Consider the following 12,535-nt stretch of genomic DNA (forward strand, 5'->3'; position numbering starts at 1 on the left):
TGCCCAGCCTCTTTTTTTTTTTTTTGACCAAGTCTCACTCTGTCACCCAGGCTGGAGTGCACTGGCGCGATCTCGACTCACTGCAACCTCTGCCTCCTGGGTTCAAGCCACTCTCCTGCCTCAATCTCCTGAGTAGCTGGGGTTACAGGCACACTCCACCATGCCCGGCTAGTTTTTCTATTTTTAGTTGAGATGGGTTTCACCATATTGGCCAGGCCGGTCTTGAACTCCTGACCTTAAGTGATCCACCTGCCCCTGTCTCCCACAGTGCTGGGATTACAGGCGTGAGCCACTGCAACCAGCCTCACAGCATATCTTGTCAAGGGCAATGCTCAGAGAAAACAGCTCTTATGCACACATACACACACACACACAAACACACACACACGGAAAGACACATACACACAGGAAAAGGCATAAACACATACAGAGCTCTCTGGCATACGGGTATGCACTGTTGTACTGTGGGATCATTTCCATGTAAGGCGCTTTCCTCCGAGTGCAAGGATACATCTCTTTTCTTGTGCCTTCCTAGTGCCCAGTCTGGAGCCTGGGAATAAGAGCTTGGTAAAGGTATGTGGAGAGAGTGAGCTGACCCTGGCGTGGACAGCCACAGGACCAGCCCTCCATCTCCAGTTGCCGGCATGAGGCAGGAAGCCCTGCACAGACTAGATGAGCCTGCTACATGGAGCAGGACCTGGCACTGTGGTCCTTAGTACACTCACTCTTCATCTTCTTCCTTCACCTGGGGCTCTATCACTGTGACCAGTCAATCTCAAAATGTGATCCATGAACCGACAGCATCAATATCATCCGGGAGCTTGTTAGAAATGCAAAGTCTCAGGCCCCACTGAATCAGAAACTCTGGGTGTGAGGTCCAGAAATTTGCTTTAACTGCCCTCCAGGTGATTCTAACACATGCTAAAATTAGAGAACCAGTGTCTGTGCACACAGATAACCTCATGCTGAGGCCAGGGGCCAGGAGTGGGGGTGCGAAACCCCAAAGCACATGCATCTGCATACGCCCGCTATGGGTAAGGCTAGCTGTTCATGTGCCGGTGGATGCCCATACCTGAAGTCAGACACGTACTCACACACATGCACATATATGAGCATCAGGGTCTCAGAAGAGTCCACATGCCGGAGCCCTGGGGTCTCAGTGGGTACCAGCAGGCACTCAGATGGAAGTGGGGAGAAGAAAGGAAGAACTGTTCTTACCAGCTGACAACCTATGCCCCACAATTCTTTTGTCCCTCATCCCTTCTGAGGTTCCCTGAGTGTTCCCTCAGAAGCCAGAGAAGCTGGGTAGTTGCCCAACTCAGACCAGACACACCCAGCTGAGTGGCCAAGGTGGTCTGTGTGCCTAAGAGTGTTTGGAGTATGTGCTAAGACCAGCAAAGTCTTTTCTCTGTGTGGGCGGGCCAGGGCCAGGGGAATGTGGGGCATCAGCAAGCAAGGCTTAGTTAGGCAAGAGCACACCATCTCCTGGGCCATGAAATGCTGCCCAGATGTAGAATTCCCCGTGGCCCCTTCCCAGGGCTGTTTCTAGTGCCCAGCCCACCTCCTGACCCCTCTCTCTCTGCTCTGGACTGTGAAGCCTCAGGCTGCTGCCCACCTGGCCCATCACCAGGTCCTGCGGCATCTCCTCCTTAGGATCTGGACATAAAATCCTGGCCTCTGTGAGCTGCAAGGGGACATGGGGAGGGGAGAGGGAGGCTCATGCTCAGATCTGGTTTCGCTGCTGCTTCCCCTGGCTGGCTGCCACAGGCTGAGCCACCAGCTGTGCTATATAAGGCCGGCGCTGGACTGCTGGAGAGGCGAAGGCTTGGACCCCCAGCTGAGGAGTCCTGCTCAAGACACGGTGAGCTCCACTCCTATTCCCCTCACCCCATCCCTGCACCCCACTGCTGGACTCAACTGCTCCTGCCCTCCCCTGACTACCCCATTCCCTTCTCCCCCACCTCCCCCTACTTTTTGCTGTCTAATCCTTCATCTCCCACAGAGAAGACTCCCTTTCTGCTTTGGGAATCTGCTTTCCCCCATTGGCCCAAAGTCCTCTCTCTCCCCCACCTGAGGACAGGAACCCCCAAATGGTCCCACTTAGGGTTTCTTTACCTCTGGGTGCCCTGCTTTATTCCCTGCGGTCAGTCAGTCTGCTTTGTCCAAGTGTTCTGAGGAGCGTGGGATGGCGAGCCTAACCAACAGGGCATATGCTGAGGAAACGGCGGGGATACTGAGAAACTTCCGTGGGCTGCCAGATGGGAAATGGTTTTTCCACAAGGTGTCTCAGGCCACCTCAGCCTCCAGACATCCTTGGAGCAGGCTCAGGCTCAGGCTGAATGCGGTGCAGGTCAGCAGACTGCTCAACTCCCTGCTTGGAGCCCAGAGTGAGACACGCAATGTGGAGGCCTTTGGGATGTCCTGGTGACTCTGCTCCCTCATCCGAGAACCAGGTAGTGGTGGGGCTAGTGGTTTTAGAGCTAGAAAGTCTGCAGCATGGGACTGGTTTGTTCTTCCCCTGGAATATCCAAGTGTTTTCAGATATATATTTTTCAGACAGGAGGTCTCTTCCCTTTCCTACCACACCCTGGACTTAGGAGGTTGAAGGGAACCACTTTTGAATCCCCAGAAACGAGTCAGATTCTGGGTTGGCCGGAGCTCTAGGGAGACATAAAAATGTTCTGCTCAGCTGCGGCCTGGGCCACGCACGCCCCATGGTTCCTTGCCCTAGTCCCAGGCCTGCTTTCCTCTTCTGACCCTTGCAGTTCCTCACCCACGCTCAGCAGTTACTGGGGAGCCCTGGCCTCTCACAATGCATCCCCTCTGCTTTCCCTCAGCTGGCTCCTGGCTGTGTAACTCCCAGCCAGGCCCCAAACAAAAAGGCCAGAAATGTGTTCCAGCTGCAGCCCGTGCACATCTGGGAATGTGTTCATGGAGGTGGTATGTCCGAGGCATCTGCACCCTCCAGCCAGCCTGCCTTATGAGAGGCCACTGTAGTCGGAGCCAAGTCTTCATGGCCTTAATATGTACCTGTCTGTGTGAGAGTGTGAACTCCATCAGAGGATGGCAAAACAAATGCCCCTCAAGCCTGGGTCTTAGAAGTGACTGACGAGTCACCAAGAGGCTCCTGGGGGTGAGCCCTGGACTCTACTCATTAGCAAGGAACCCCCTCGCCCCTGCGCATCCTTGTGCCCCATCTCCATGTGGGGCCCTGGAGCCTACCCCCAGGGATGGAACCTAGTCTGCCTCATTTGAACTCAGATTCTGAGCCTCTGTACCTCACAAGCTACCTGGTTTCACAACTCAGGCAAATGTCACTCTCATATCATTCTGTCCACCTTTCCCTCCTTGACAGGTCAAGAAGTATTTCTGCTTGAACCATAAGCGGTGATTCAGAAATATGGAACCTGACAAGCTTTGTTTCTTTACAGGTCACTGGATCTGAGAAACTTCCCAGGGGACCGCATTCCAGAGTCAGCGACTCTGTGAAGCACCCTCACCTACCTCTTGCCACGTTCCCACGGGGCTTGGGGGAAAGATGGTGGGGACCAAGGCCTGGGTGTTCTCCTTCCTGGTCCTGGAAGTCACATCTGTGTTGGGTATAGGCTAAGTATCTGCTGGCTCCCAAATCTTCCACTTGCCACAGTGAAGTCGTGTCTGGTCTGGAACTGAACTATGCATCTTCCTTAAGACACAGCAAGGCCTTAAGACCTGAGGCCACTTTATGGATTTATTCATAATTTATACCGTTTGTTTTTCTCCAAAACTTGAGATTGTTCCCATTGTTAAAACTCACAAAACAGAACTTTTATATGAGGAGAGGGATGAGCAGTCATTCAGAGGGAGGAAAAAAAGATAAGAGGGTTATTTTTAGCCCCAGAGTACTAAATTGAGCTCTAAGCTTCCTGGCAGCCAAAGTAACAGGGAATCACAGGGGATCAGCGAGTTCTCAGAAGTAGGTTTGGGGTTTGGTCTGTTTTTAGTTTTATGAAAATTCTTTTGGCCCAAAGCTCAATTTCATTTAGACCCTGCAGCCAAATTTCACAGACACACCAGAACCCCTTCCGGTCTCCTTACCCTCTAACTGCATCCTCTGGTGATACTGAGCTCTGGAAGGAACTGGTAGAAAGAATTTGTCTGGTGGAATGGAAGACTTCCCAAGGCATCTAAGCTACTAGCCCTCCCCCGCACACTCTCTTCCACCTCCTCCCCTTCCTCTCCTGATTTCTAAGCACATACTCAGGTAAAGCAAAAAAAAAAGAAAAGAAAAGAAAATTGCTCAAAACCCTGTTTTAAAGCTGTATGCCTTGCAGGATTTGTGGCCACAAATGTAGGAACAAAGGCTGTCTCAGCCTGGAACCAGCCCCTGTGTGTGCCTGACTCCTACCTTGCTCTTTCCACCCTGACAGCTGCTGCTTGTAAAGATGATTAACATTCAACCGTCTGAGGGGAAATCAGATTAGGTTGATTAAAAGAGCTCCTGTCACCCCAATTAAGCAGCATAGAGAATTCTGATTTTGCTCCTGGAGTAAGTGTTAATTGCCTATCAAAGCTGCTGCAGTCCTCTGCTCTGCATTCTCCTTCCCATTCTGGAGACTCCAACCCAGCCTCAGGTAGGGTACAGCTGGAACTGCTTGTGGCCCGAGGACCCTGTACCCATCCTCAGGCAGTCCCTGCCAGCCTCATGTGGAAAATTGAAGACCACTGCCCCAATTAGGCCTTAGGAGTCTTTTATGGGAGAGTGGACTCCCAAGGGAAAGTAAATGGCCATCTATTGTGCCAGGCGTTGAGCTAAAAGGAGTTACTAACACTTATTCAGCATGCATTATGTGCTAGGTGTTCTAGGTGGATTTTATGAATGAGCTTATTTAATTCCCACAATCCTCTAAGGCGGGAACTATTATTATCCTTATTTTATGATGAGAGAGCATGGGATCAGGTTGGTTAAGTAAATTGCCCAAGGTCACACAGTTAGAAAGTGGCAGAGCCTCAGAAGCCCACGCTGTCAATCTGTATATACTTCAGGCTTTTACGTTCTATCTCATGGAATCCTCACGCCAACTGAATCACCCTGCAAGGTGGGAATTAATATTTCCATCTTACAGATGAGGCAAACAAAGCTCCATTTTGCCAAGAAGGTTAGGTGCAGACACCAAAGCAGGAGTCCCAGGCCACTGGCTGCTCAGGAGCATCTGATAATCCATTTCTAGAACAAGAGTGAAAAGGGAGCTACTATTCATTGAGTGTGCACTACATGCCAGGTCTCTTTACATTCATTATCACCTGAATAATGCACCAGGACCCTAGGATACACAGTTATTAGTGCATTCCTATTTTATGGGGAAACAGGCTCAGAGGAGGAAAGCTTTTCTGGGATTGCATAGCAGTAAGTGGCAGAGTGGGGTTTGAACCCATGCCTGGTGCTCGTGTTCCATCCGCCACCTCACACTGTTTCCCTGCATCTTGAGGAATGCTGTAACTTCCAGTCCTGGCATCTCACTTAGCTTCTCCTCTTGGCCCTCAGGGAGACAGACGATGCTTACCCAGTCAGTAAGAAGAGTCCAGCCTGGGAAGAGGAACCCCAGCATCTTTGCCAAGCCTGCCGACACCCTGGAGAGTGAGTTGTGGTTGAAGCAGGAAGGGGCTGGAGGGGCAGTCTTTACCGAGCTTCCTAAGTGGATCTCTGAAGCCAGGGCATGATGTCAGGGTTCCATGGAAACCTACTTTTACAAGTATTTGGCCTCCATCTCTGTCCAGCAGAGGAACTTAGTATATAAGACAGCTCAGAATCGGGAATCTGCCTGATACATTTCAGGAATGCTGTGAAGCTTGCTGGGGCCAGAGCACAGGTTGGTGGGAAGGGAATGGGGAGATGAGTATGGAGAGATGGCTGGGGACAGCTCACTAGCACCCTGAATGCTTAGCTAGAGGATCTTAAAGCTGGAGGTGATGTGGCCCGAGCCACATGGAGAAAGCTCACCCTGACTGCAGGATCAGGGATGGGTGTGAATGGCATTGAGGAGGAGCCTTGATATAGAAAGTGACTGACATGGTTTGGCCAGGCTGATGAGAGCGTGAATGGAGGCCTCAGCAGTGGCAGGTGTAGAGGTACTGGAGAGACAAATGTGATAGGGCCTGAGGCCAGCTGGGGGTGGGTGAGAGGGAAAGGAGAACTGGAGCGCACCAGGATCATGGCTCCTCCTCAATTTGGCTATGTCTCTCAGGCCCTGGTGAGTGGACAACATGGTTCAACATCGACTACCCAGGTGGGAAGGGCGACTATGAGCGGCTGGACGCCATTCGCTTCTACTATGGGGACCGTGTATGTGCCCGTCCTCTGTGGCTAGAGGCTCGGACCACTGATTGGACGCCTGCGGGCAACACTGGCCAAGTGGTCCATGGTAGTCCCCGTGAGGGTTTCTGGTGCCTCAACAGGGAACAGCGGCCTGGTCAGAACTGCTCTAATTACACCGTACGCTTCCTCTGCCCACCAGGTAAGCCAGAACGCCCCACCCCCACCCTACTTCCCACTGGCCTCTACTCAGGGAGAGGGAGAACTTGCTTCTGGCCACGAGAACTCTCAACATCACACACATGCATATGCTTGGAGTCTCTAATAATAAACAAGTATTGTCATTAGTGCCAGAACCTTCCCAATAGTGTTTTGTGTTTATGGGTACTCTCTACTCAACCTATATTATTGTGTTTGAGTGGCACCATGGTGAAGACCACAGGCTCTGAAGTGGGGCTGCTTGGGTTTGAATTCTGAGCCTGCCATATGACGTGTCCCCTAGACAAATTTTCTGAAATTCTTTTAGCCTCAGGTTTCTCATATGTGACACCTGGGTAATATTAAGTCTTCATAGGGGTTTTTAATGAGGATTAAATGATATGAACACAAGGCTTAACCCAGGTAAATGCTTACTGAGTGTTAGTTTCTATTCTTGTTCCTATGTGCCAGATACTGTGCTAGTTATCCACATCATTCAACCTTTACAACTGACCTTTGAGGGATCTCCATCTTGACAAGTTACACGAGGTTCAGAGAAGCTAGGTAACTTCTCACCATTCCATACCTGATAAGGCAGAGCTGGAGTTTGAGCCATGTCTGTGTTTGCAGAGCCTATGCATTTATATCCCCTCCCACCATGGATAATACAGATGTTAGGGGGAGCAGGTCTACTCCCTTCTTGGATGGGGATCCTCCCCCTTAGGGTTCCACAAGATCCCCCAGGCCCAGGAGTCAGTGGTGGTCATCTGGGGTGGGAAATCAGGCTGATCTGAGCAAGGTGTGAAGACCCCATTCTTGTACACAGGCCTCAGGCCAGAGGTGAGGAAGGTGGGCAGAAAGGGGCTTCTTGTCCAAGTCATTGCATGTTCCAGGCCCCGACTTCCCAGGGGTCCCTGACTTCCCAGGGAGTCCTTCCATAGGAGCATGCGGCTGTTTCCACACTGGTGAAGAAGAAAGATAGTGCTATCCCTGCACATCCCAGGAGAGCATAGCAAAGTCCCAGTGCTCGGCCAACAAGCACCTCTCAGGGCGACCCCTAGCCCATATGGTGCCTCTGTGAAAATGAGAGACCTCACTTCCTCAAGACTTTTGACTTCCATCTGTTGGAAAAATCATTGCAGGAAATATAAATATCAGTGACATCTACGACATAAATGGAAACCTTGTTTTTACCAGAGAAGAAACAGCCTCAGGGTCAGATTTCCTGACAGAGTCCCCTCAAGAGGGAAGTCAGACCGTCTGCTGATCTCACTTTGCAGGGTCCCTGCGCCGAGACACAGAGCGCATCTGGAGCCCATGGTCTCCCTGGAGCAAGTGCTCAGCTGCCTGTGGTCAGACTGGGGTCCAGACTCGCACACGCACCTGCTTGGCAGAGATGGTGTCGCTGTGCAGTGAGGCCACTGAAGAGGGTCAGCACTGCATGGGCCAGGACTGTACAGGTACCACCCTCCCTCCTGGCACTAGGCAGGGTGTGGTGGGTGAGGCTGAAGAATGAGGAAGGAGTTAGAGGGTCAGTCTGAGACTGATGGATTTTTCATTTACTTACTCACCGCATATTAATTGAGCATCTATTATGTGCCCTAATGAGAGATATACAGGATAATATAGGAACACAGGGCAGGGTCAATTATCATAGCCTGGGGGAATCTAGGAGAGCTTCCTAGAGGAGGTGTTTTGGGCTAAGTTTTTGTTGTTGTTGTTGTTGTTTTGAGACAGAGTCTTGCTCCATTGCCCAGGCTAGAGTGCAATGGCACAATCTTGGCTTACTCCAGCCTCCACCTCCCGGGTTTAAGTGATTCTCCTGTTTCAGCCTCCCTAGTAGCTGGGATTACAGGTGCGTGTCACCATGCCCACCTAATTTTTGTATTTTTTGTAGAGATGGGATTTCACCATGTTGGCCAAGCTGGTCTTAAACTCCTGACCTCAGGTGATCCACCCACCTTGGCCTCCCAAAGTCCTGGGATTACAGGTGTGAGCCACCATGCCCAGCCTTGGGATAAGTTTTAAAAGATGAGTAGCAGTTAGTCATGCAGGCTGATAAGGGAGGGTAGCAAAGGCCAAGGAGGAGAGGAAGTGATCTGTGATGTGGCTGAAGGAATGCCAGAATCCATAGAATCCCTACTGATGTGGCCCCTTGTCCCACAGCCTGTGACCTGACCTGCCCAATGGGCCAAGTGAATGCTGACTGTGATGCCTGCATGTGCCAGGACTTCATGCTTCATGGGGCTGTCTCCCTCCCTGGAGGTGCCCCAGCCTCAGGGGCCACTGTCTACCTGCTGACCAAGACACCTAAGCTGCTGACCCAGACAGACAGTGATGGGAGATTCCGAATCCCTGGCTTGTGCCCTGATGGCAAAAGCATCCTGAAGATCACAAAGGTCAAGTTTGCCCCCATTGTACTCACAATGCCCAAGACAAGCCTGAAGGCAGCCACCATCAATGCAGAGTTTGTGAGGGCAGGTAATTAAATTCTCTGGGGTAGGGCTGGTGAGAAGGTCCAGATTTTTAAATAAAGGGATTATAGTGCTAAAAGCTGGCTTCCCAGCTAACTTGGAGTAAAACCCTGAATCCTTACCATGACCTGCATGGCCCTATATTATCTGGCCCTCCATTTCTTCTCTGCTCTCCTCTCCCGTTACTTTCTTCACACCAAATCCCTCTACTCCAACTGCAATGGGCTCCTATCTGTTCCTGAAACACACAGGCACACTCCTGCCTCAGGGCCTTTGTGCTTGCTGCATGTATTCTGTTTAGAATGTTCTTCCTGTAGATAGCGGCATAGCTCGCTCCCTCAAATGTATGAAGTCTTCCCTGGCCATCTTATCTAACAGTCAATACAATATAGTGTGAGGTTTGAAGGTCACAGAGAGAAAGGCTTGGGAAGTTCAGAAATGGTGCAGGATGGCCAGAAAATTCTGCCAGGGGCAGCAGAACATGAATATTGCACTATTCAAAATGGTCAGTTCTGTCCCAATGGTAGTGCTTAGGAATCTTGGCTGACACAAGGTCCCCTTGTTTCTCCACTGACCCACCCAGGTGCTACTTGACAGGCCATGGGAGAGGTTACAGGATGGGGTGTGTGGAAGGATAGACTCCACTGTGAACCAATTCCCTTAGGACCAATGGAGATGGGCTGCGGGTAGGGGTGAAGCCATACAATTTTCACACCACCAAAGACCCCGAGGGAGCAAGGCTCAGTAGAACCTGTCACACACACACACAAACCCAAAATGCTATTTCTCATCTTCTATCCCAGAGATTCCATACATGGTGATGAACCCTGAGACAAAAGCACGGAGAGCTGGGCAGAGCGTGTCCCTGTGCTGTAAGGCCACAGGGAAGCCCAGTCCGGACAAGTATTTTTGGTGCGTATTCTGCTAGCTACCCTGCCCAATTCCCCTCTTGGAAACCAGAGCTTCTTGCATTGGGTCTGGACTTATTAATAAGAACAATAACCAACAGAATAAAGTTACAAGTAAGGCAGTGGTACAGAGCCCGGATGTTGGGACTTACAAATGGGAGCCATGGGGTTGGGAGCCAGACAACCAGCAAGCTCTCTCATCGTACCCTCAAAGCTAGGAGAACCCTTTGGCTGGGCACAGAGGCTCATGCTTGTAATCTCAGCACTTTGGGAGGTTGTGGCAGATGGATTGCTTGAGCCCAGGAGCTCGACACCAGCCTGGACAACATAGTAAAGCCCTGTCTCTATAAAAAATTTTAAAAATTAGCCAGGTGTGCAGGCTTGTGTTTCTAGTACCAGCTACTCAGGAGGATGAGGTAGGAGGATCACTTGAGTCCAGGAGGCAGAGGTTTCAGTGAGCTGTGATCACGCCACTGCTCTCCAGCCTGGAGACAGAGCAAGACTCCATGTTAAAAAAAAAAAAAAAAAAGCAAACAAGGGCAGAATCCCTTATGGCTGTGAGTCCTTTATCCTTCACAAACATTTTATAGTCACTCTCTTATTTGACCCATCCAACAATCCTGTGAAGTCAGCTGGAAGTCATTGCTGACATTTTATAGACCAGAAAGCTGAAGCACAGATTAGTGAGATGCGGCAGGGGAGGTTGTCCAAGCATCCTCAGCCAGGTACGTGGTAGGGCTGGGGCTTAGAACCAAGCTCCTTGTTTCCCAGGCCAATTAGTGCTCTTGGATGAGCCAAGTCAAAGGTGATATTGACATTAGTGGGAACCCATTCACTATCTGTCTCCTTGGCTGCCTGCTCCTGACACTTTTCCAGGAATACCTGCCCTCCCACTGCCCATTCAGGTTCCACCTCTCCATCCCTTGCAGGTATCATAATGACACATTGCTGGATCCTTCCCACTACAAGCATGAGAGCAAGCTGGTGCTGAGGAACCTGCAGCAGGACCAGGCGGGGGAGTACTTTTGCAAGGCCCAGAGTGATGCTGGGGCTGTGAAGTCCAAGGTTGCCCAGCTGATTGTCATAGGTAAGCCTGTCTGGGTCCCTGGGGGCCCTGGGTCTGCAACAGGGCTGGCTGAGCACCCCGGTGCGCATAACTATGCAGTAAAAGCTAAGGCTTTTTCTTTTTTCTTTTTTTTTTTTTTTGAGATGGAGTCTTGCTCTGTCATCCCGGCTGGAGTGCAGTGGCACCATCTCAGCTCACTGCAACCTCCACCTCCTGAGTTCAAGTGATTCTCCTGCCTCAGCCTCCTGAATAGCTAGGATTACAGGCGTATACCACCACGCCTGGCTAATTTTTGTATTTTTAGTAGAGACGGTGTTTCGCCATGTTGGCCAGGCTGGTCTCAAACTCCTGACCTCCAGTGATCCACCTGTTTCGGCCTCCTGAAGTGCTGGGATTACATGCGTGAACCACCGTGCCTGGCCAAGCTCAGGCTTTTCTGTACTGTGCACAGTGCCAGGACCTCTAGGACACAACGATGGTACAGATCTGAATCCTACCACCATGGAGCCATCATTTGAGGAGGAGTGAAGACATGTAAATAAGAGACAAACAAGATAGAAAAATGCAGCTAAGGCCGGGTGCAGTGGCTCACACCTGTAATCCCAGCACTTTGGGAGGCCAAAGTGGATGGATCACCTGAGGTTAGGAGTTCGAGACCAGCCTGGACAACATGGTGAAACGCTGTGTCTACTAAAAATACAAAAATTAGCCAGGCGTGGTGGCAGGCACCTGTAATCCCAGCTACTCAGGAGGCTGAGGTAGTAGAATAGCTTGAACCCAGGAGGGAGAAGTTGCAGTGAGCCGACTTCATGACACTGTACTCCAGCCTGGGAAACAGAGCAAGACTCTGTCTCCAAAAAAAAGAAGAAAAGAAACATGCAGCTAAAATAGGAGATAAGGGGCTGTGGACTCTAATAGATGGTACATACCTCCCAGGTGGGAGTGACCATGGATGGCTACTTGAGGGAGCAGCTTTCCAGCTGGGGCTTAAATAATGGTTCTCAGCTTTGGCTGCCCACTGGTATGACCTGATTGGGTTTTTAAACATACTGATGCCTCAGTCTTACCTCCAGAGCGTCTGACTTAATTGGTCTGAGATGTGGCCTGGGCATGCATAGTTTAAAACCTCCCCATGTGATTCCAATTTTCAACCACGGTTAGAACCCCCGGTCTTAAAGAATGGGCAGGGATTGTGTATGTGGAGGTGAGGATGTTACAGATTGAGGGGCCCACATGGGTAAAGATATAGAAGTGGGAACTGAGGGGGCTTTACAAGAAAGGGTGATCTAGAGCTGGCTTCAAGAAGAGAACTGGATGGGGAGAGGTTAGAGGCCAAAGACCAATAAGGGGTCTGTCTTTGGAAAATGAGTACGAAGGAAGATAGCTTAGTAATTGGCCTAAACAAAACAAAAGGCAGAGAAGGACAGAATGTATTGGAAGGATCCTGGACTACTTCAGACTCAAAAAGTTGAGCAACAGGCCGGGTGTGGTGGCTCATGCCTGTAATCCTGGCACTTTGGGAGGCCAAGGAGGGCAGATCACGAGGTCAGGAGATCGAGACCATCCTGGCTAACACGGTGAAACCCCGTCTCTACTA

At 50.7% G+C, this 12,535-nt stretch overlaps 1 protein-coding gene across 1 annotated transcript in view; it reads left to right on the forward strand.

The window, feature by feature from the left end:
- Positions 1–1,786: 1,786 nt before the first annotated feature.
- CILP (cartilage intermediate layer protein, nucleotide pyrophosphohydrolase) overlaps positions 1,787–12,535 on the forward strand; it is a 15,951-nt gene continuing 5,202 nt past the window's right edge. The window contains exons 1-8 of the mRNA XM_011940392.1: positions 1,787–1,861; positions 3,432–3,599; positions 5,525–5,617; positions 6,225–6,494; positions 7,771–7,950; positions 8,657–8,971; positions 9,768–9,876; positions 10,802–10,959. Coding sequence (XP_011795782.1) covers positions 3,539–3,599; positions 5,525–5,617; positions 6,225–6,494; positions 7,771–7,950; positions 8,657–8,971; positions 9,768–9,876; positions 10,802–10,959 — 1,186 coding nt within the window. The 5' untranslated portion in view covers positions 1,787–1,861; positions 3,432–3,538. The remainder of the gene's footprint in view (positions 1,862–3,431; positions 3,600–5,524; positions 5,618–6,224; positions 6,495–7,770; positions 7,951–8,656; positions 8,972–9,767; positions 9,877–10,801; positions 10,960–12,535) is intronic.

This window comes from Colobus angolensis, unplaced genomic scaffold, assembly GCF_000951035.1.
Source record: "Colobus angolensis palliatus isolate OR3802 unplaced genomic scaffold, Cang.pa_1.0 Scaffold19, whole genome shotgun sequence".
NCBI classification, from domain to species: Eukaryota; Metazoa; Chordata; class Mammalia; order Primates; family Cercopithecidae; genus Colobus; species Colobus angolensis.